General features: G+C 48.6%; 2 protein-coding genes across 2 annotated transcripts in view; one reads left to right on the top strand and one right to left on the bottom strand.

The window, feature by feature from the left end:
* TMEM178A (transmembrane protein 178A) overlaps positions 1–22,469 on the bottom strand; it is a 464,669-nt gene that overhangs the window by 91,492 nt on the left and 350,708 nt on the right. The gene's annotated exons all lie outside the window — the stretch shown is intronic.
* Positions 12,277–21,746, top strand: LOC120937484. Its single transcript, XM_040350747.1, has 2 exons — positions 12,277–12,379; positions 19,902–21,746. The coding sequence occupies exon 2, from the start codon at positions 20,125–20,127 to the stop codon at positions 21,151–21,153; it is 1,029 nt and encodes a 342-aa protein (XP_040206681.1). The 5' UTR covers positions 12,277–12,379; positions 19,902–20,124; the 3' UTR covers positions 21,154–21,746.

Below are 22,469 nucleotides of genomic sequence, written 5' to 3' on the forward strand. Positions count from 1 at the left end.
CACCCCACCCCCGTCTTCAGCAACGTAATTCACCGGGACCCCCTTCACCAGGGAGGCTCCTGCCTTTGGGGGAGGGTCCCGGGCTTCCACGACGGTTTCAGCGGGGGGGTGCACTGGCACCCCACCCCCGTCTTCAGCGACGTAATTCACCGGGACCCCCTTCACCAGGGAGGCTCCTGCCTTTGGGGGAGGGTCCCGGGCTTCCACGACGGTTTCTGCGGGGGGGGGGTGCACTGGCACCCCACCCCCGTCTTCAGCGACGTAATTCACCGGGACCCCCTTCACCAGGGAGGCTCCTGCCTTTGGGGGAGGGTCCCGGGCTTCCACGACGGTTTCTGCGGGGGGGGGTGCACTGGCATCCCACCCCCGTCTTCAGCGACGTAATTCACCGGGACCCCCTTCACCAGTGAGGCTCCTGCCTTTGGGGGAGGGTCCCGGGCTTGTACGGTGTCTTCCGCCGGGGGGCGACACCCGCGGGCTTCTGCGATGCCTTCCGCTTCTGCCTGTCTCCTCCGCGGAGCACAGGGCTTGTCTCCGCTGTCTTCTCCCTTCTCTTCCATTCGATGTTGACACGACGAGGTCTGGCGCTGGAATGCCGTCTGAGCAGTGGGCATGGACTTATATAGGGCAATGCCACCATGTGACCTCAACCCATGTGACATCACATTCCCATCATGCCCAGGGAATGTGATGTCACATGGGTTGAGGTCACATGGTGGCATTGCCCTATATAAGTCCATGCCCGTCGCTGACACGGCATGTCAGCGCGGAACCTCGTCGTGTCAACATCTAATGGAAGAGAAGGAAGAAGACAGCGGAGACAAGCCCTGGGCTCCCGGAGGAGACAGGCAGAAGAAGGAAGAGAGAAGAAAGAAGACGGTAGAAAGCCCTGGCTCCGCGGGGGAGCCAGGCAGAAGAGGGAGCAGAGAAAAGACCGGGGAGTTGGCGCACCCCCGGCAGAAGACCAGGAAGACCGGAACCCTGGCGGAAGGCACCGGAAAGACCGGGGGATAGGCGCCATCCCCCGGCAGAAGACCCCGAAGTCCGGATGCCCCTCCCTAATGAAAAAGAGCTTAAATGGGGTGGGGGCATCCGGCAGAAGGCTCCGGAGAGGACCGAGGGATGGCGCCCTCCCCCGGCAGAAATCACCGAAGCCCAGGGTCCCGGCAGAAGATCGGGAGAGAAGAAACCCCCCCTTCTAAGAGAGCTAAAGAAGAAAGGGGGGGCTCCGGAGCAGATTAATAAAATATTTTATTCTGTGTGGTGTTTTATTTTACTTTACATTTCCCCCATGTGAATGGGTAGAGGTACGATGTACCCCATACTCATTCACATAGGGTGGGGGGCCGGCATCTGGGGGCCCCCTTATTAAAGGGAGCTCGCAGATTCCGATTAGCCCCGCCCGCATACCCCGACAACCAATGGCAAGGGTTGTCGGGAAGAGGCTCTTGTCCCTATCGACATGGGGGCAAGAGTGCTGTGGGGTGGGGGGGCAGTGCCCCCCTCCCCCACAGCACACACTCCCCCATGTTGAGGGCATGCGGTCTGGTACGGCTCAGGAGGGGGGGGGCGCTCGCTTGTCCCCACCCCCATTCCTGTCCGGGCCAGACTGCGTGCTTGGGATGAGGGCTTGGTTTGGATCTGGGGGGGACCCCCGCGCCGAATCGGCACGGGTTTAACCCCTCACGTTCCGGACCAAGCCTAAGAGCCTAATGTAGCCCTGGAGGGGGACCCGCGCCGATTTCAAGCTTGAAATTTGGCGCGGAGTTCCCCTTCAGGGCTGAAAACAGCTCGGAGATTCCCGTGCGCCGCGTCACGCAGCGCATTCACGGGTACGCCGCTTGGTATTTACCAAGATTTTCACGGCGTACTGACAAGGCGCACGGGAATCCCTGACTTTTCTCTCTGCGCATGCCCAGTATGCAAATGAACCTCCCGAGGTTCAGGCGCACTGTGCAAGCGTACGGGGATCTGTTTTCAAAAAACACTTTCCCTTTCAATTCGGCCCGCCAAACACTTCAAAACACATGTCACTTCACTTCCCCTGCATCCCCCCACCTCCCCCCCTAATAAACTCCCGCCCAAACCCCCGCAATTTACAGTTTAATGTGCCGTGCGCCAGGTCTGTACTGGTGCACAATGCACCCTCTCCTGGGCGCACGGAGCACATTAGTAACTAGGGAAATACACTGCACTAGCAGCGTATTTCTTTAGTAAATGGCAAAACGGCTGCTACTCCTGCTTTTACTCCATGAGTCATGGAGTAAAGGCTTGGTAAATCAGCCCCACAGTGTCTTAACTAGATAGATAGATAGATAGATAGATAGATAGATAGATAGATAGATAGATAGATAGATAGATAGATAGATAGATAGATAGATAGATAGATAAATAGATAGATAGATAGAGTAGGAAGTGTAGTCAGTATAGTTAAAAGTACAGTTTGTAGAGAATATATTCACATCCTTAGGCGTTGTCAATATATTTATAAACTGTACAGCTCAGCTAGTTTATCTATTAGTATCTGTCAGGCAGGAGATTGTTCTACATGCAGCGCTCTAACGTGTTGTATTGCCTGCATTAGGGATTTACTTTAAATATAATTATTCTGTGTTATTTAACGTGTGCTAGTTAATTGCACACACAGACGCATTACCTGTTACTGCACGTATGCAATTTATTTGCACAGAAGCGCAGTCGCTGTTAATGCAACTGGGCTATTGAATTGCACAGAAACGCAGTCGCTATTACTGCGTGCGTGCTGTTTAATAGCAACTAAAGGCAGTTGGTGTCACTGCGTGCGTGCTGTTAAATCGCATTTGACCGCAGTCGCTATTACTGCGTGCGTGCTGTTTAATAGCAACTAAAGGCAGTTGGTGTCACTGCGTGCGTGCTGTTAAATCGCATTTGACCGCAGTCGCTATTACTGCGTGCGTGCTGTTTAATAGCAACTAAAGGCAGTTGGTGTCACTGCGTGCGTGCTGTTAAATCGCATTTGACCGCAGTCGCTATTACTGCGTGCGTGCTGTTTAATAGCAACTAAAGGCAGTTGGTGTCACTGCGTGCGTGCTGTTAAATCGCATTTGACCGCAGTCGCTATTACTGCGTGCGTGCTGTTTAATAGCAACTAAAGGCAGTTGGTGTCACTGCGTGCGTGCTGTTAAATCGCATTTGACCGCAGTCGCTATTACTGCGTGCTGTTTAATAGCAACTAAAGGCAGTTGGTGTCACTGCGTGCGTGCTGTTAAATCGCATTTGACCGCAGTCGCTATTACTGCGTGCGTGCTGTTTAATAGCAACTAAAGGCAGTTGGTGTCACTGCGACTATTTTGTTACTTTACACTTGAGCCAAGTCGCTCTTACTGTGTGGTTGCTGTTTAATACCATCTGAAAGCAGTTGGTGTGACAGCGACTATTTTGTTACATAACACTTGAGCCAAGTCGCTCTTACTGTGTGGTTGCTGTTTAATACCATCTGAACGCAGTTGGTGTGACAGCGACTATTTTGTTACTTTACACTTGAGCCAAGTCGCTCTTACTGTGTGGTTGCTGTTTAATACCATCTGAAAGCAGTTGGTGTGACAGCGACTATTTTGTTACATAACACTTGAGCCAAGTCGCTCTTACTGTATGGTTGCTGTTTAATACCATCTGAACGCAGTTGGTGTGACTGCGACTATTTTGTTACTTTACACTTGAGCCAAGTCGCTCTTACTGTGTGGTTGCTGTTTAATACCATCTAAAAGCAGTTGGTGTGACAGCGACTATTTTGTTACATAACACTTGAGCCAAGTCGCTCTTACTGTGTGGTTGCTGTTTAATACCATCTGAACGCAGTTGGTGTGACAGCGACTATTTTGTTACTTTACACTTGAGCCAAGTCGCTCTTACTGTGTGGTTGCTGTTTAATACCATCTGAAAGCAGTTGGTGTGACAGCGACTATTTTGTTACATAACACTTGAGCCAAGTCGCTCTTACTGTGTGGTTGCTGTTTAATACCATCTGAACGCAGTTGGTGTGACAGCGACTATTTTGTTACATAACACTTGAGCCAAGTCGCTCTTACTGTGTGGTTGCTGTTTAATACCATCTGAACGCAGTTGGTGTGACTGCGACTATTTTGTTACTTTACACTTGAGCCAAGTCGCTCTTACTGTGTGGTTGCTGTTTAATACCATCTGAACGCAGTTGGTGTGACTGCGACTATTTTGTTACTTTACACTTGAGCCAAGTCGCTCTTACTGTGTGGTTGCTGTTTAATACCATCTGAACGCAGTTGGTGTGACTGCGACTATTTTGTTACTTTACACTTGAGCCAAGTCGCTCTTACTGTGTGGTTGCTGTTTAATACCATCTGAACGCAGTTGGTGTGACAGCGACTATTTTGTTACATAACACCTGAACGCATAACTATGGCTGGAAGGACAAAGAGAGGCAGAGAGTCACGAGGGCAAGCAGACTCTGCATCTAGAGGTAACGCTGGTGATGGATGTGGTGCATCCTCTTCAGCACGTGGCCGTGGCCGCTCGTCCTTCTTTTCGGGAGCTGGAGCCTCAACATGCTGAGAAATTAGTTGAGTGGATGACCAAGCCGTCCTCATCCTCCTCATCCTCTCTCACACAGACTGATTATAGTTTGTCTGGCAAAGCAGCTGCCAAGGCGTCCTCTACCCTCTGCACAATGGGATCACACAATCCTTTCCTAGTCCCACCGTGTCCTCCTGAGGAGTCCCCCGAACTGTTTCAACACAGTGTTGGGTACATGCTAGCTGAAGATGCGCAGCGTTTTGAAGACTCCGATGACGGAACACTGATAGAGGAAGGCATTGATGTGAGCCCAGGGAGAGGGGGTGGCCGAGAGGGACAACAATCTGGGAGTGATGTTCCCCCAGCTGGAGCATACTGCCAGGTTGTCGCCAGTGATGATGAGGAGGGAGGGGATGATGAGGTCATTGACTCTACCTGGGTGCCTGGTAGGAGAGAGGAGGAGGAGGAAGAGGACGAGGCACAGGCACATCTTCAAAGAGGCAGGAAGCCCTCCAGGGGTCAGCTTAAGGGCAGTACACCAACTGCATTACGTGGCGCTGCTGTGTCTCAACGGTACAGCAAAAGTTCTTTGGTGTGGGCCTTTTTTGAAACCTGTTCATCAGATCCTACCTTTGCTGTTTGCAACATATGTCTCAAGCGTATCTCGCGTGGCCAAAACATCCCCCGCTTGGGCACCACATGCTTGTCCAGACATATGTCGACCTGCCATGCAGCTCGTTGGCAGGCATACCAGAAAGACCCACACCAAAGACCAAAGCGGTCCTCCCCTTGCCCTTCTGTGACCTCAAACCCCACTAGACCCCCAGTCCTCTCTGCAGCCTGCACCGAAGGTGTAGAAATAGGTGTGTCACAACGTAGTAGTGGTAGTACATCCGGCCAATCTACTGATATTACCAGACAAATTTCCCTGCCCCAGCTGCTGCAGCGCCAAAAGAAGTACGCTCCCAGCCATCCACATGCCCAGCGGTTGAATGCTAGCTTAGCAAAATTGCTAGCACTTCAACTGCTACCTTTTCAGTTGGTAGATTCTGCCCCCTTCCGTGAGTTTGTGGAATGTGCAGTACCTCAGTGGCAAGTACTCAAACGCCACTTTTTTTCACGGAAGGCGATTCCGGCTCTCTACCGGCATGTGGAAGGCAATGTCCATACCTCGCTGGACAGGGCGGTCAGTGGTAAGGTGCATCTTACCGCTGACTCATGGTCCAGCAGGCATGGACAGGGACGTTACCTGTCTTTTACGGCCCATTGGGTGACTCTGCTGGCAGCTGGGAAGGACGCAGGTCAAGGTACAGTAGTTTTGGAGGTTGTTCCACCACCACGCCTCCAAAACACTACAACTGCTTGTGACACACCTCTCTCCTCCACCCCCTCCTCTTCTTCTTCCTCTGTGGCCTCTTCCTGTGGTGATGTTGGCTCAGAACCAGCCGTGCTCCGTAGGCGTACGACGGGCTACGCAGGAATGCAGGCCAAGAGATGCCATGCGGTCCTAGAGCTGGTGTGCTTGGGAGACAGGAGCCACACTGGGGAAGAGGTTCTTTCAGCTCTGCAGGGGCAGGCTCAGAGGTGGTTGACGCCACGCCAGCTGAAGCCTGGAATGGTGGTCAGCGATAATGGCACCAACCTCCTCTCTGCCCTGCGACGTGGAAAACTCACCCATGTGCCCTGTTTTGCGCATGTTCTCAATTTGGTGGTGCAGCGGTTCTTGGGCAGGTACCCTGGCTTACAGGATGTCCTGAGGCAGGCCAGGAAAGTCTGTGTGCATTTCCGGAGGTCATATAATGCCACTGCTCGGCTGACAGACCTCCAGAGGGAATACAACCTGCCCAAGAACCGCCTAATCTGTGACATGCCCACCAGATGGAACTCTACGTTGGCCATGCTGCAGCGGCTGCACACGCAGCAGAGGGCCATCAATGAGTACCTGTGCCAATATGGCAGCAGAACTGGCTCAGGGGAGCTTGGGTTTTTTTCACCACGCCAGTGGGCCTTGATCAGGGATGCATGCACTGTCCTGTCACCATTTGAGAAGGCCACGAGGATGGTGAGCAGTGACAGTGCATGCATCAGTGAGACTGTCCCGCTTATTCACATGTTGGAGCACACCCTACGTGGAATAATGGACAGGGCCCTTGAGGCAGAACAGAGGGAGGAAGAGGAGGACTTCATTACCTCTCAAGGCCCCCTTTATCCAGACACTGTTCCTGCTTGCCCACCTGGAACACAGGAAGAGGAGGAGGAGGATGAGGAAGAGGAGGAGGAGGAGGATTGTATCAGCAGCATGGAGGTGGAGCCTAGCACTCAGCATCAACAGCAGCAGTCTTCAAGGGATCATTTACAGTCCCAAGGAACACGTGGACTTTTACGTGGCTGGGATGAGGTGGCTGAGGATCCTGTCGTCCTCAGTGACCCAGAGGACTGTGCCCCGAATGCCTCTGCAAACCTACGCTGCATGGCCTCCCTGATTCTGCAAAGCCTGCGTAAGGATCCTCGTGTACGTGCTATCAAGGAGAGGGATCATTACTGGCTGGCAACTCTCCTTGTTCCACGTTACAAGAGTAAGGTAACGGATCTTATGTTGCCATCGCAGAGGGAGCAGAAGATGAAACTACTGCGGGAGGCCTTGCAGAAGGGTCTGTGCAATGCGTTCCCAGAACCGGGGGGATTACCAAAACCTGGCCCTGGACAACGTCTTGCTGAGGCTTCGGTGAGTCAGAGAAGGAGCGGTGGAGAAGGTGGCCGTCTGACCGATGCGTTCAGACAATTTTTTAGTCCGCAGCCCCAAGGTCTGACCGGTTCCAGCAACCATCGCCAGCGTCTGGTTTACATGGTCCGGGAATACCTAGCGGCAAGATCCGACTTGGACACCTTCCCCACGAAAAATCCTCTGGCTTACTGGGTCTTGAGGATGGATCACTGGCCAGAGCTTGCACAGTACGCAATTGAGCTACTGGCTTGCCCTGCATCCAGTGTTCTTTCAGAACGTACATTCAGTGCTGCTGGAGGCTTTGTGACCGATCACAGGGTACGCCTCTCCACCGACTCTGTTGATCGACTGACCTTCATCAAAATGAATCAGGCTTGGATCAACACCGGCTACCAAGCACCTGATGCTGATGTTACTGAATAAGAATTTTGTGTTGAAATATCAGATCCCTTTGAGACTGCTGATGCTGAGTGACTGTCCTGTTGTGCTGCTGATGGAATATCCTTCTCCTCCTCACTTTTCATGCTGTTAGCTAGAAAGAAATTTTGTTTTTCTGTGCTCCGCCACCAGTGCCTAAGGCCTTATTTTTTCTGCCCCTGTTTAACAGGGGCGCCTAATAACAATTTTTGATGCAATACTTTGCACGTGGCCTAAGGCACACTTTTTGTGCCCCTGTGTAACAGGGGCGCCTAATAACAATTTTTGATGCAATACTTTGCACGTGGCTCCTTGTTGCGCTCCAATTACAGATATTGGGAGGGGTTGCAGTGTTATGTTGCGCCTACGGACACATTTTTATGCCCCTGTGTAACAGGGGCGCCTAATAACAATTTTTGATGCAATACTTTGCACGTGGCTCCTTGTTGCGCTCCAATTACAGATATTGGGAGGGGTTGCAGTGTTATGTTGCACCTACGGACACATTTTTATGCCCCTGTGTAACAGGGGCACCTAATAACAATTTTTGATGCAATACTTTGCATGTGGCCTAAGGCACAATTTTTGTGCCCCTGTGTAACAGGGGCGTCTAAATACAATTTTTGATGCAATACTTTGCACGTGGCCTAAGGCACAATTTTTGTGCCCCTGTGTAACAGGGGCGCCTAATAACAATTTTTGATGCAATACTTTGCACGTGGCTCCTTGTTGCGCTCCAATTACAGATATTGGGAGGGGTTGCAGTGTTATGTTGCGCCTACGGACACATTTTTATGCCCCTGTGTAACAGGGGCGCCTAATAACAATTTTTGATGCAATACTTTGCACGTGGCTCCTTGTTGCGCTCCAATTACAGATATTGGGAGGGGTTGCAGTGTTATGTTGCGCCTACGGACACATTTTTATGCCCCTGTGTAACAGGGGCGCCTAATAACAATTTTTGATGCAATACTTTGCACGTGGCTCCTTGTTGCGCTACAATTACAGTATGTTTGAGGGGTGCCCTTTTTTCTACAATTTTGCTTTCCCAAAAAGATAATGCCACCCCCCCACCACCCCTAAAATAATCGAGATATTGTTCCCACACAGCACGTGCGCAACCAGTATTAAATTACTTTGTTCTTATAATAATTTTATGTTGTGCAGGGACATTTCAAAACACGTGCCACTACTAGAGACACACAGCAGGTGTGATATTTGAAGGAATTTTTAATTTTTTTTTTTTCACTTTAAACATCATTAAAATCGCTGCTCCGCAAAAACGTCCGTTTTTAAAATATTTTTTTCGATTGATACATGTTCCCTGGGGCAAGACCCGGGTTCTGAAAGACGTTTACCAACATTAAATTGAATATTGGTCTTTAAAATGATCGTTTTTGAATTCGAACGTTCGAGTCCCATAGACTTCAATGGGGTTCTAAATGTTCGCGCGAACCCGCGGTCTGTTCGATCGTTCTGATGCGAACCGAACCCGGGTATGTTCGGCTCATCCCTACACCCGGACAGTTTTTGGCTGTTGGGTTGCCGGTGGCAGGGGAAGTATTATGTGGACCAGTGTTTGCCCATGGGTTGCTCCATCTCATGCGCGCTGTTCGAGAAGTTCAGTTTTTTTCTGGAGTGGGTGGTCAGGGACGTGGCAGGCATGAATTCGGTCATCCACTACCTGGATGACTTTCTGTGCGTGGGCCCCCCGTCTTCCAGGATTTGCGCGACATTGCTAGCAACGCTGCAGCATGTCGCGGAAAGGTTTGGAGTGCCGTTGGCGGAGGACAAGACGGAGGGCTCGACTACAGAATTGAGTTTTCTGGGGATTGTGTTAGACTCAGTGGCCATGGAATGTAGGTTACCGGTGGAAAAGGTGGACAATCTTCGGCTGGAGATTAGAGGTATGTTGGGGCGCAATAAAGTGCAGTTGAGGGCGCTGCAATCTCTGCTGGACAAATTGAATTTTGCCTGCCGCATCATTCCTATGGAAAGGGTGTTCAGCCGACGGCTGTCGGCGGCTACTGCAGGGGTTAAAGTACCAACGCACTTTGTACGGTTGACAAAAGAGCTACATGCGGACTTGCAGGTGTGGCATTCGTTTCTGGAGGAGTACAATGGCCGGTCCTTGTGGATGGAAGGCCCGGTGAGTAACTTTGACTTGGATCTGGTCACGGACGCGGCTGGGTCTACTGGTTACGGGGCCTTCTTTAGGGGTAAGTGGAGTGCGGAAGGGTGGCCAGAGGAGTGGGTCACTACAGGGTTGGTAAAGAACTTGGTATTGATGGAATTGTTCCCTGTGGTGGTGGCTATGGAGTTGTGGGGGGAATCTTGCAGGAATTTGAAGATCAGGCTGAACTGTGATAACATGGGGGTGGTTCAGATCATCAACCGGATCACCGCCTCTTCCTTGCCGGTGGTTAGGTTGCTACGCCATCTGGTTTTGAGATGCCTGCAATGGAATATATTTATGTATGCTGTGCATATTCCTGGTGTGGACAACAGGCTTGCTGATGCTCTGTCTCGCTTTCAGTGGGACAAGTTCAGGGAGTTGGTTCCGCACGCGGACAGAGAAGGGGTGCCTTGCCCGGGGTGGATGTGGGGGATTGTTTCGGAATCGCCGCAACATGGATCAGGCGTTCGGTGAGTGGGCCTATGTGGGCGACTTATGCCAAGGTCTGGAAGGAATGGTCCAGTTACATGCATTTCACAGATGGCAAGCCAGGTGATGCTGAAATGGGTTGGTTAGTGCTGTACTTTGCGGCTAGGCATATGGAGGGAGGTGGGTCAGTTTCTGCACTTGATAAAAAGTTGGCGGCCCTGGCGTTCTTGTTTAAGCTACAAGGCAGGGAGGATTTTACTAAGTCCTTTTGGGTTAAGCAAGAGGTGAAGGGGTACAGGAAGGGTAATAAGTGTAGGGATACGAGGAGACCGGTTTCATTTGGAATTTTGCAGGCGATCTGTGGTGTGCTGGCGGAGGTATGCTCTTCTGAATATGAGGTAAGTTTGTTCAGGGCGGTTTTCACTATCGCGTTTTTCGGAGCGTTCCGGGTGGGGGAATTGGTTAGCCCCTCTAAAACGGTTGGAGGGGGGGTTGTTAGTCACGGATGTGCACGTTGCTGAAGGTAGAGTGGTATTTAGGTTGCGCAGGTCAAAAACGGATGAGGCAGGAAAAGGGGTGGACGTGTTTCTATATGCTTTACAGGGGTCGGGAGTTTGCCCGGTAAAGGTGGTGGGGGAGTTTTTGGCCATTCGCCCGGGGTTGGAAGGGCCCCTGCTAATGCATAAGGATGGTTCGTTCATGTCCAAGTTCCAGTTCGTAGCAGTGTTTCGGAAATGCTTACGGGCGGCTGGGTTTGCTGACACACAATTCGCCTCGCACTCCTTCCGCATCGGGCAACTACTGAGGCGGCTCGGTGCGGGTTGGATGAGGCGGCAATAAATCGTATTGGCAGGTGGGAATCTAAAAGATACGTTAGACCACATAGGTTTATGGAGTGAAATTTCGGGGTGGGGAAGTTCAGGAGTTTGAAGGTGGATCGTTTGGAATGTTGTTGCATTGTACTGGTCACTCAATGTTGTTATTTGTTTTTCAGATGGTGGTCAGGAGCGCCTCGTTTGGATTTTGGGGCACTCTTACGTGTACTGGGGGGCCAGAAGGGCGGAAGCTAGGCCGGATGGCAGGCAGCTAGGTATCCCTAGGGGGGTGGATAGGATCAGGTGGTTGGGGATTAGGGGAATGGAGTGGGGCAGGGTGCTGCCGGAGGTGCAGCATTATGCCCGACTGGACCGTCCTCCGGATGTGCTTATGTGATAGATTTCTGTAATAATGCCTATTTGATAAGATGAGCTAATTTTTTATTAGAACTACTAATAATGTTTAGTATTATTTTTTATATATTCAATTTTTTTATACCATTTTATATATATAAATATGCATGAATGAAATCATATTAGTACCTATTTTCCTTGATGATTTTATATAAGATATGTTTACTGTGTTTCAAAAGTGTCTCCACTCCATTTTCTTCTTCTCTGCCACCTCCCACCAAAGGAATTCTTGTTACATGATGTTGGACTGCTTATACCCTTATAAGGCAATACTCTTGCTTCTTGCGTATGGATATCTAAAAGACTATTTTGTGGACTTGTAACCAGAGGACCTCTTCCATATATGGATTTCCTTTCCCTGCCCCCTGCTCTTAGACAGGCCCTCTTTCCAACCCATCTCATTAGGACTCCTTGTAGATTTCATTAGGAAACCCCTATGATTTAGGTTTGGACAAAGTATTTTGCCATGTGCTCACAGGAGGGGAGGGTAAGTGGGTGGGTCCATGGGTGATTGGGAGGGATCGATGGGTGTGTACTTAATGTGAACCAATGAAAATGTATGTATCTGTGATGTCATGAGAACTATAAAGGCAATGCATGGTTGAAGAGAGCTTCTCTCTCTCATTCTCCAGCTGCACTCCGCAAGAAGCTGTGTCTGTGTGTGTGTGTGTGTGTGTGTGTGTGTGTGTTTGTCTCTTCTTATTTCAACAGATTGTGCCAGTGAGACACTGCAAGTAGACAGGAATCAGTCTACATCATTTTGGCGTCCCAACGTGCGTTTTTTGGACTTAGAGGGAAGTGCTGACCCACAAGAAGTTGCCTGAGGATTGAGAAATCGTCTAACATTGACTGGGAAGTCATGACCCCCAAAGCACGGTGAGTGAAGTTTTTTTATTCCTCACTTTGTGTTGCTGTCAATATAGACCTCTTATTCCTCATCCAGTCTGTCTGCACATTCTTAGCCTTTTGCAAAGACGGTATTTATTCTTGTCCAAAACCTTTTTTAAACAAAAAGCGAACCCGTCAGGCTTGCACTGGTTTGCTGCTATTTTTGTTGTTATCTTGTGTATTGTCTGTCCGGTCGTGTGGTTCTTTGTTCTGTAAGGGGTGTGTGGAATCGACCGACTGAGATAGTTCAGTCGTCGGTCGACTGAGTGAGCCGACTGGTGTTTGAGTAGGGTGCATCGGGGTGCATCCTGGCTTGGGTTAGTCTTGGATATAGCCTCTTAGGAAGTTGGCTGCGAGAAAACTTTATGGTATTTGCTATATTTATGCTTGTGGTAAATATATCAAATCTTCTTTTTGTTAGATAAATTGGGGTTAAACTTTATGGGATTTGCTACATTGGGGTTACCTTGGGGGGGCTGGGGATTATATGTGTATGTATGTAGTGTTATTTGTTTCAAACATTGAGTCAGCTATTCACAATCTATCCTTGTTTTAAATTTCGCTGGGTTTTGCTTCTCCTTTGTGAGAAAGGGTGGGGGCACGTTAGAGGAGTTTGTTCCTTTGGAAAAGGGAGACATGCAGATTTGCTGACAGGCTGCTAGAATCTCTCACATACACACAAAAGGCAGTTTAACACACATACACATATCTGGGTTATGTGTGGCTTCTTGTTCTGCTAATTGTGCATCTGTGTCTATGTTATATTCTAACTTGTGCCTAAACTGCTTTTCTCTTACCCTATGCCCTTTGTCACAGCTGGATAGCAATTAACTCTCGGTCTTTCTAACTAGCATAACCCTTTGTTGTCTGGAAAGGAAGTTTCTTTCATTTCTGTGTCCTTCCCATTCCTTAGTTAATTCTTTTTTTATGCTGGGGTAAGTAATTGATCCTCTGTCTATAAGCATATGTTTGTTTTATGCTGGAAAGCAATGTGTTTGACTGAATAGACCAGTCTGGAAGGAACACATGGTTAATCAATTACTTATTTCTGTATATCTCTACATGTATCTGGCTTTCTTGTTATATATATCGACTGCTGTTGTTGCTGACTTTTGTTTTTGATTTACAGAAGTTTGAAGTTTTTTTTTTCTTCTCTCTTTCTTCCTTTCTTTGTTTTTACTTTTTACTTAACTCCCCTCTCCTCTCCTCCATCTTTCCTGATAGCTCCTCCCTTCTTCTTCACTACAGTCTTTGAATTTTTCCCGCCCTTCTTCATAGCTCCCCCCCCTCTCCTCTCCTCCATCTTTCTTGATAGCTCCTCCCTTCTTCTTCACTACAGTCTTTGAATTTTGTTCCCGCCCTTCTTCATAGCTCCTCCCCTCTCCTCTCCTCCATCTTTCTTGATAGCTCCTCCCTTCTTCTTCACTACAGTCTTTGAATTTTTCCCGCCCTTCCTGATAGCTCCTCCCCTTCTTCTTCGTCCTTCATCTTGCTTTTTCTTTGATTGTTGTTGTTCTTCTTCTTCCCCCCCTCTCTCTCTCTCTCTCTCTCTCTCTTTCTCTCTCTCTCTTTCTTTTTCTCTCTCTCTCTTCTTTTGTAGCTTGCCTTACTAACCCTTCTTTGCTGATTGCTACAAAGCCCCCTCTAACTCCCTCTCCCTCTATGTAACATGCTGTTGTACTGATGCAAGGAGTGCTTTGATTGTGTCTAATGGTACATTCTGCCTATAGCTGCTATGTTCTTTTTGCTTCGACAATAATTGCTTGTGCTTCCCTTCTGTGTGTTGTAACTTATGGTGTCTTTCTTTGTGTGCTCTTTAGTTTGGGTTCTCAATTCTGTGCTGGAAACAAACTCTTTCTTTCTTCTTTCTTTCTCCGTTCTTCAACCCTTTCCTCTTCTTCCCCTTGAACTTCATTGATCCCTTTTCCAAATTCTTTGTTGACAAGTGGTTAATGAATTCTTCCTACGCTGCTCCATTTTATTTTGATTGATTTTATGCTTTAGATTTTTTCCCGCCTTTTCTAGATAGCTCCTCCCCTTCTTCTTCGTCCTCCATCTTGCTTTTTCTTTGATTCTTCTTCTCCTTCTTCTTTCCCCCCCATCCCTCCCTTTCTTTTCCTTACCTTAGTTACTTCCCTCTTTTCCTCTCTCGCGTTCCTCCTGTTTTTGCTAAACTATTGTTTCTGTTGGGGTGCGTGGATTTTTGGTCTGTTACTAGTGCATTTCCTGGGAAAGGGTTGAGAATGGGTCCCGGCTCACTAGGCCAGCTGAGGGTACACTAGCCTATGACCTTGTGCTTCAGCGTGAGGGGCAGCAGGGCATAAAAGGCTGGAGAAAGTTGATGAAGCTTGCCAATTTTTCTGGTAGTGGTAGCAGGCTTCAGCCAGAACAATGGAGAATCTTGTTAATTGAACAGAAGGGCTTGTTGGCTAATAGTAGTTTGTTTTCAGCAGCGGAAGCTTGGCTTCGTTGGCGTAAAATGAAGGATGGATGGCCGCACTCCAAACCAAACAGGTTGTCTTTATTTAAACGAACAGCAAAAACATACCAGATCACAGCAACAGAAACAGGAGGATAACCGACGTTTCGCACTGACTTAGTGCTTATTCATGGCTGGGTGGAACAGGAATTGCAGACTAAGGAGGGGCTATGAGGGTGGCTCCAACTGGGCGTGTAGGGAATGTGGGAGGTCCGGATTCCCACATCCTGACCACCCTGGGCTCTGCGACGAATGCAGTCATAAGACGGAGCCACTCCCCCAGAAGTCCTCCCCCTTGCAAACAGACCCACCTCCTGTCTCGCAACCCCCTCCACCCACACCGATCTGTCCCTTATATCCAGTATTGAATGTAGATGGCAGCTACTACTGCCCACCGGCCTTTGTCCCGGTGATGCCTGCAGTATCGGACTCACTGGATCAGCCATCCGCTGCCTCCGCTCAATACGCTCCAGTATCAGGGCCAGTTCAGTCTACCCCTGCAAGGGCACTGCTCCCTCCTGCAGCACTACCACCCCCACCCCCCAGCCTACCTTCCTATGACCCAGCAGGTTCTGTATGGGAAGGTGCTGATGAGAGGTGTATAACCCAGGGCCTGAAGGACGAGATAACCTGGAACTCGGGGCCTGCCCGTATGCTGCCTGACACGCCGCTCAGGTATGCCTCCTTTTCCCCCTCGCAAGCATCCACCCTAGTAGTTTCTCTCCCCGACCCAGAATTACACCCGATGCCATTCTTTCGGAGAATTGCACAGATCCAAAAGACGTACTCATTGGCATGGAAGGATCTAGCTAGCTTGTGTGAAATTAAAGCAGGAGATGCATACTGGCCCTTAATGGAGCAATGTTTTAATAATGCCCGGTTAGACAGCGACGTCTCATCTAACTCGGGAGTTGTGTTTTGTGAGCAGCTGCAGGACTGGGCTAGGGGTAAATTAGCAAATCAGGCCACTAGCATTCAGGATGTGACACAAGACCAGACGGAATCAGTGGACAAGTTTTACATGAGACTCACTCAGGTCTTTACTGATCTAGGATTTTCTATACATACCAAAGCTCATTGTCAGATGCTGTCAATTGCTTTCGTCGCAGGTTTGAAAGAACCGATACGGAAGGGACTGATGGTGGCCCATCCAGAGTATAGACGCCTTATTGCCTGTTTAAAGAGGTCTGGAAGTACAACAATCACTCCCAGAGGTGACACCCCTAATGACTGTAGCTCCCGCCCAACCACTACCTATACCTCCCGCCCAACCACTACCTGTGGCTCCCGACCCCCCACTGGCTGTGGTTCCCAGCCTGTCTCGGAGACCTATGATTACTTGCTTTAACTGTGGGGTTCAGGGTCACTACCAGAGGGACTGTAGGGCCCCCAGACGGTTTAGCCGTAACCCCCCCCAGTATGACCGTGGGTATGATCGGAACCAGTATGACCGTAGAAATGATCAGTACCAGGACTCCAGGTATGATCAGTACCCGGACTCCAGGTATGATCAATACCCTGACTACAGGTATGACCAGCGCCCAAATGCCAGGGTTTCCCTCCTCCTCCTCGAGGGGAGCGCCCTCAACCCATCGAATAGGAAAACGGCAACCCTGTGTCTTCTGCCTCCTCCCCTTCCCTTCCGATAATGGCCGCCACAACCCGGTCAGGGGCAGGTCCTATAGCAAATATTCTGATTCCTATAGAGGGCCGCCCCACCAAATTTATTGTGGACACAGGTGCTTGTCGTAGTGTAATTCGGGAGGCAGAAATCCCTGACCCCTCCTACTTATCCTCTATAGATGTGTCCTGTGTGGGTGTGGACGATCAGTCTCGGTCCAGCCCTCTCACGAGACCTCTACAGGTGGGTACTACCCCCGCATTGTTGGCAAGATTTGTGGTTTTGAACACCTGTCCCCTCAATCTCTTGGGGGCGGATGTTCTTTCCAGGCTTCAGGCCTCCATTTTGTATAATGCTGACGGGTCCATCTCCGTGTCCACTGCCCTGAGTGAGGGTGACACGTCAGCATTATGTTCCCTCCCCATCCTGATGTCCCTGCAGGTCCCGCCAGAAGCTATCCCTGACCATTTCCTTGATCAAATACCTTCCTGCCTCTGGTCCACGGGCCCAGAGGATGTAGGTAGGTTGTCAGTTCCCCCGGTGGTAGTCCTTCTCAAACCAGGAGCTGTTCTTCCCAGAAGGGCACAATACCCCCTCAAACCTGTCCAGACTCAGGCAATTTCTAAGCAAATTTAAGTTTTGTTTGGGAATGGTGCCCTGATACCCTGTACTTCCCCTTGCAATACCCCATTGTTTCCTATTAAAAAGAAGACCCCCAAGGGTCACCCGGATAAGTTTTGGTTAGTACAGGATCTTAGAGCAGTGAACGAGGCCACCGTTTTGGAGACACCACTTGTCCCCAATCCGCACACTCTTCTGTCAGGGGTTCCCCCATCTGCAAAGATTTTCACTGTCATCGATTTAGCAAATGCCTTCTTTAGTGTCCCATTGGACCCCTCCTGCCAGTACTTGTTTGCCTTCACGCACGCTTCTAAACAGTATACCTGGGGTGTTCTCCCGCAAGGCGCACAGAACTCACCCGACCAATTCACCAAGGCCATGTCCCTCATCCTCTCCAACTGGCCTAACCCCCACCCGGACCTGGTTTTGGTTCTCCAATATGTGGATGACTTGCTGGTCTGTGCCCCCTCTCAGGAAACAGCGGAACAATCTTCTGTCAACCTTCTGGTGTACCTAGCTCAACAAGGATGCAAGGCCTCGAAAGAGAAATTACAGTGGTGCTCTCCCCGTGTTGTTTTCCTGGGACATTGCATATCTCATGGCGCGAAGCACATTACGCAACAACGCGTTGAAGCCATCCAAGCTCTTTCGCCTCCCAGTAGCGCTAAGGCCCTACATGCTTTTTTGGGACTGATCTCTTATTGCAGAGCCTGGATACCTGTGGCTTCCCTTCTCATGCAGCCACTATATGACAACCTGCCATGTGTCCCCTTTGCGCTGTCCGAAGAAGCCCTTACTAAATTTTACCTTTTGAAACAGGCGATCAGCACTGCTCCTGCACTCAGGCTCCCTGACTATGGAAAGCCCTTTCGTTTGTTTATTTCTGAGACCCAGGGACACGCTTCAGGGGTGCTGACACAAAGTTATGGACTTCGTAACCGCCCCATTGGTTACTATTCTGCCCGCCTGGACTCTGTTGCTAGAGGAGGCCCATCTTGTCTCCAAGCTGTTTTTGCTGCCCAGGCCCTATTGGACAAAACTTCAGATATTGTTCTGGGTTATCCCCTACAGCTGCTTGCCCCTCACGATATCTCTGCCATCTTGAATCAAGTGCAGCCCAAGCATATTTCCTCTGCCCGTCACCTCCGGTTGCAATGCTCTCTTCTCCTGCCTGACAATGTCACACTGCTTCGATGCCAGCAGCTGAACTCCGCTACCCTTCTTCCTCTTGTCCAAGGGGGAAATCGCGATATGTCTCTGGACAAACAGGAAGAAGAGAACACAGATTTACCTGCTCCTACCTTGCATGAATATGAACATGATTGCTTTGAACTCATGAAGGCGGAAATCACCCATCTACCCTCTGTCCTGGATTCACCGATCCCAGATCCTCAACTCACCTTGTATGTTGATGGTTCCAGATTTGCAGATTCATTCAGCAATTACCATACAGGATATGCGGTTACCACAGAGACTACAGTTATGAAAGCCGCCTCGCTCCCAGCATCCATGTCTGCTCAAGAGGCTGAGCTCTATGCCCTTACAGTAGCCTGCCAGATTGCAGAAGGATGAACAGCAAACATCTATACTGATTTGCGGTACGCACTGGGCGTTGCCCAAGACTTTGGAGTTATATGGAAGACTCGCGGCTTCTTGACTACAGCCGGTACCCCAGTGAAGCATGGAAGGGCAATAGATGCACTCCTGACAGCACTCCAACTCCCTGAACAAGTAGCAATACTCAAGGTTAAAGCCCATGGAAAGAGAACCACACCAGAAGCCAGAGGAAACTACCTTGCCGATGAAACAGCAAAACAAGCAGCCATGACCCCTCTAGAGGCTCAAACCACAGACTTTGTGGGGATATACCATCCACAACCAGAAGCGGTACACACAGACCTGCTTAAAAAGACTCAAACAGACGCTGCAGACCAAGAGAAAACTACGTGGAATAAGATGGGAGCAGTACGGATGAATGACCTTTGGACTGTAGGAACCCGCCCATGTCTCCCCAGAGCTTTGTACCCAGCTGTGGTACAGTGGGCCCATGGGCCAACCCATCTCTCAAAAACTTTGATGAACTCACTCATAAACAAACATTATGTAGCTCCAGGAATCACTACTTTAACTAACCAGTACTGCAAGTCCTGCCACACCTGCCTAGCATGCAATCCTGGAAGGCTGGAGAAACCCCCCCCCCCCCCGGAAACATTCAGCTAGACCACTCTACCCCTTCCAGAGGATACAGATCAACCACATACAAATGCCAAAGAGTGGTAGATTCGAGTATGCCCTGGTAGTTGTAGACATGTTCTCAGGATGGCCCGAGGCTTATCCAGTTGCAAATCAGACAGCTAAAAAGTTACTTTTGGAGGTGGTTTGAAGATATGGGGTACCCGAGGTGATAGAAAGTGATCAAGGTCCTGCGTTCACTGCTACCATTACAAAAGAAATATGGAAGGCCCTAGGTACCACGTTAGCGTTTCACACACCTTATCATCCTCAGAGTAGTGGGAAGGTGGAAAGAATGAACCAGACACTTAAAACCCGAATGTTGAAAATGGCCAAAGACACAGGTCTGTCCTGGCCAGAAAGTTTGCCAATACGGTACTCCCCGAGAGGGAAGCATTCTTTGTCCCCTTTTGAAATCTTGTTTGGTACAGCTCCCAGGTTAGGTTGTTATTACCCGCAACAGTTGCAATTACAGTCTGATACTTTGGTAGATTATGTAACGGCTCTTGCCAAAGAACTAACTAATATCCATGCACGAGTATATTCTTCCATTCCAGATCCTGATTTAGATACCGGTACTCACAGCATACTTCCTGGTGATTGGGTGATGGTTAAGAAGTTCCTCCGAAAACATTCTCTAGAGCCAAGATATGATGGTCCATTCCAAGTGTTGCTGACAACAGCTACTTCAGTAAAGTTGGCCGGAAAGAACACTTGGATACACGCATCCCATTGCAAAAAGGCTCCAGTTCCTGAGGATTGTGACCCACCCGCATCAGAATGAAGTTATATATCCTTCTTTTTACAGTGACAATTGTGTATACACAGGAGGTGGCTATTAGGAAAACAGAACGGATAGTGCAATTCTGGTATAATTCATCAGACACGCGTGTGGCTACCTTTATATTTGATTACTGTGATGTATATCCTCCAGTTGCGTGGGATTGGTGTAATACGTACCGACGGCTGTTTGTTGCCCACGGAGAAATACATCTATGTGATGCAACTGAGGATTGTGACAATTGGGGATCTGTGGGTTGGAATACAGGTGATGACTGGGGAAACAGACCGCAGCATGCTCTGAATAAAGAAGACAAATATGGGGAGCCATTACTTGATAGACTGACCTTGAAAAAAACAGGTATATGGTCCGTTGGTGAGGTGGAACATAGCACAAAACTCACCCTAACCATAAGGAATCCCAGTCCTGCGGATGCAGGCACATATAATATGGGGTTACGGTACAGTGAAGAGAAGAGGATACCCAATGTAGGGGAGAAGGGACCAATCATACAGTTCCAACTTAAAGACATGTATAATTCACCTGAATGGCAGGCCTTACAAGCATCAAGCGATCCCCCTGAGGTACATGTACATAAAAGCACCCTAGGAGATATAGTGGCCATAGCAGATCCCACATTCGAAGACACAATGGCAGCTGAGACTGGTTTCTCGGATGTCAACTTGTGGCTCGAATGGATGATGTATAGTGCATGGAAGCATAACAGATCCAACTGTTATGTGTGTAGTGGAGCTAAACCCCATTTGGGAACGGTACCATTAAACATACCTCCTACTCAAGAGGAGTGTTTTCTGAGCCTGTTTACCAACACTACTACTGATCACTCCCAGTGTGAAACATGGAAAAAGGAATACCCAATAATAACGAAGACAGCAAGGCCTGGGGAAGGTATCACTATATATCCCGGTAATTATACATGTTATGGGAAATACCAGGGAGCAGGGAGGTTCTTAGGTAATTCTCTGAGGGATACTGTGCTTCATACAGTAGTGTATCTGGAGATTTAGTTCAAAATCAAATACAATCCTTGGGAGATGTGTATTGGATCTGTGGTGACATGAAGATTAGGACTAAATTAACTGACAGATGGACAGGGGAATGTGCACTTGCTAAAGTCATAATGCCCTTGCACATCTTTTCTGTAGAGGACCTAGTAACACAAGGGGAGCACTCCAATAGAGAGCGTAGAAGTGCCCCAGCAGGTAGTTTTGACCCTCATGTATATATAGATGCCATAGGGGTTCCAAGGGGGGTCCCGGATGAGTTTAAAGCTAGAGATCAAGTAGCTGCCGGTTTTGAGTCCCTGATTCCCATAATCACCATAAATAAGCATGTAGATTGGATTAATTATATTTACTATAATCACCAGAGGTTTGTTAACTATACCAGGGATGCACTCCAGGGAATAGCTGAACAACTAGAGGCCACTTCACGGATGACTTTCCAAAACCGTATGGCCCTAGACATGATATTAGCTGAAAAGGGGGGTGTATGTAAAATATTACCTGGAACAAGTACATGTTGTACGTACATTCCGGACAATACAGGTCCGAATGGCAAGGTAACATTGGCCATTAAGAAATTGGAGGAACTCTCCAAAGAGTTAAAAAGAAATTCAGGGCTGACAGATCCCTGGGACCAGTATTTTGGATGGATGAAAGGGTGGCAATGCATTTGTACTCAAATAGGTATAGCATTTTTGTTTTTGGTTATATTGGTTGTGGTGATGTTTTATTGTATTCTGCCCTGTATAAAGAAGCTGTTAGGGAAAGCAGCTGAAGAGGTAACTCCTACTTTTTTAAATTTGGGTGAAATAGGAGATTCAATGAAGGAAGTAGAAGAGGGACCATATCCTCTGTTACAGTCCTTGCCTGTTGAGACCACTTACAACAATCTCAAGTAAGAGAAAGGGCAAAGAGAATGTAGGGACGTTACTTCTCAAATAGACATTTTAGGGGGGATTGTGATAGATTTCTGTAATAATGCCTATTTGATAAGATGAGCTAATTTTTTATTAGAACTACTAATAATGTTTAGTATTATTTTTTATATATTCTTTTTTTATATACCTTTTTATATGTATAAATATGCATGAATGAAATCATATTAGTACCTATTTTCCTTGATGATTTTATATAAGATATGTTTACTGTGTTTCAAAACTGTCTCCACTCCATTTTCTTCTTCTCTGCCACCTCCCACCAAAGGAATTCTTGTTACATGATGTTGGACTGCTTATACCCTTATAAGGCAATACTCTTGCTTCTCGCGTATGGATATCTAAAAGGACTATTTTGTGGACTTGTAACCAGAGGACCTCTTC

This window comes from Rana temporaria, chromosome 4, assembly GCF_905171775.1.
Source record: "Rana temporaria chromosome 4, aRanTem1.1, whole genome shotgun sequence".
In the NCBI taxonomy this organism is placed as follows: Eukaryota; Metazoa; Chordata; class Amphibia; order Anura; family Ranidae; genus Rana; species Rana temporaria.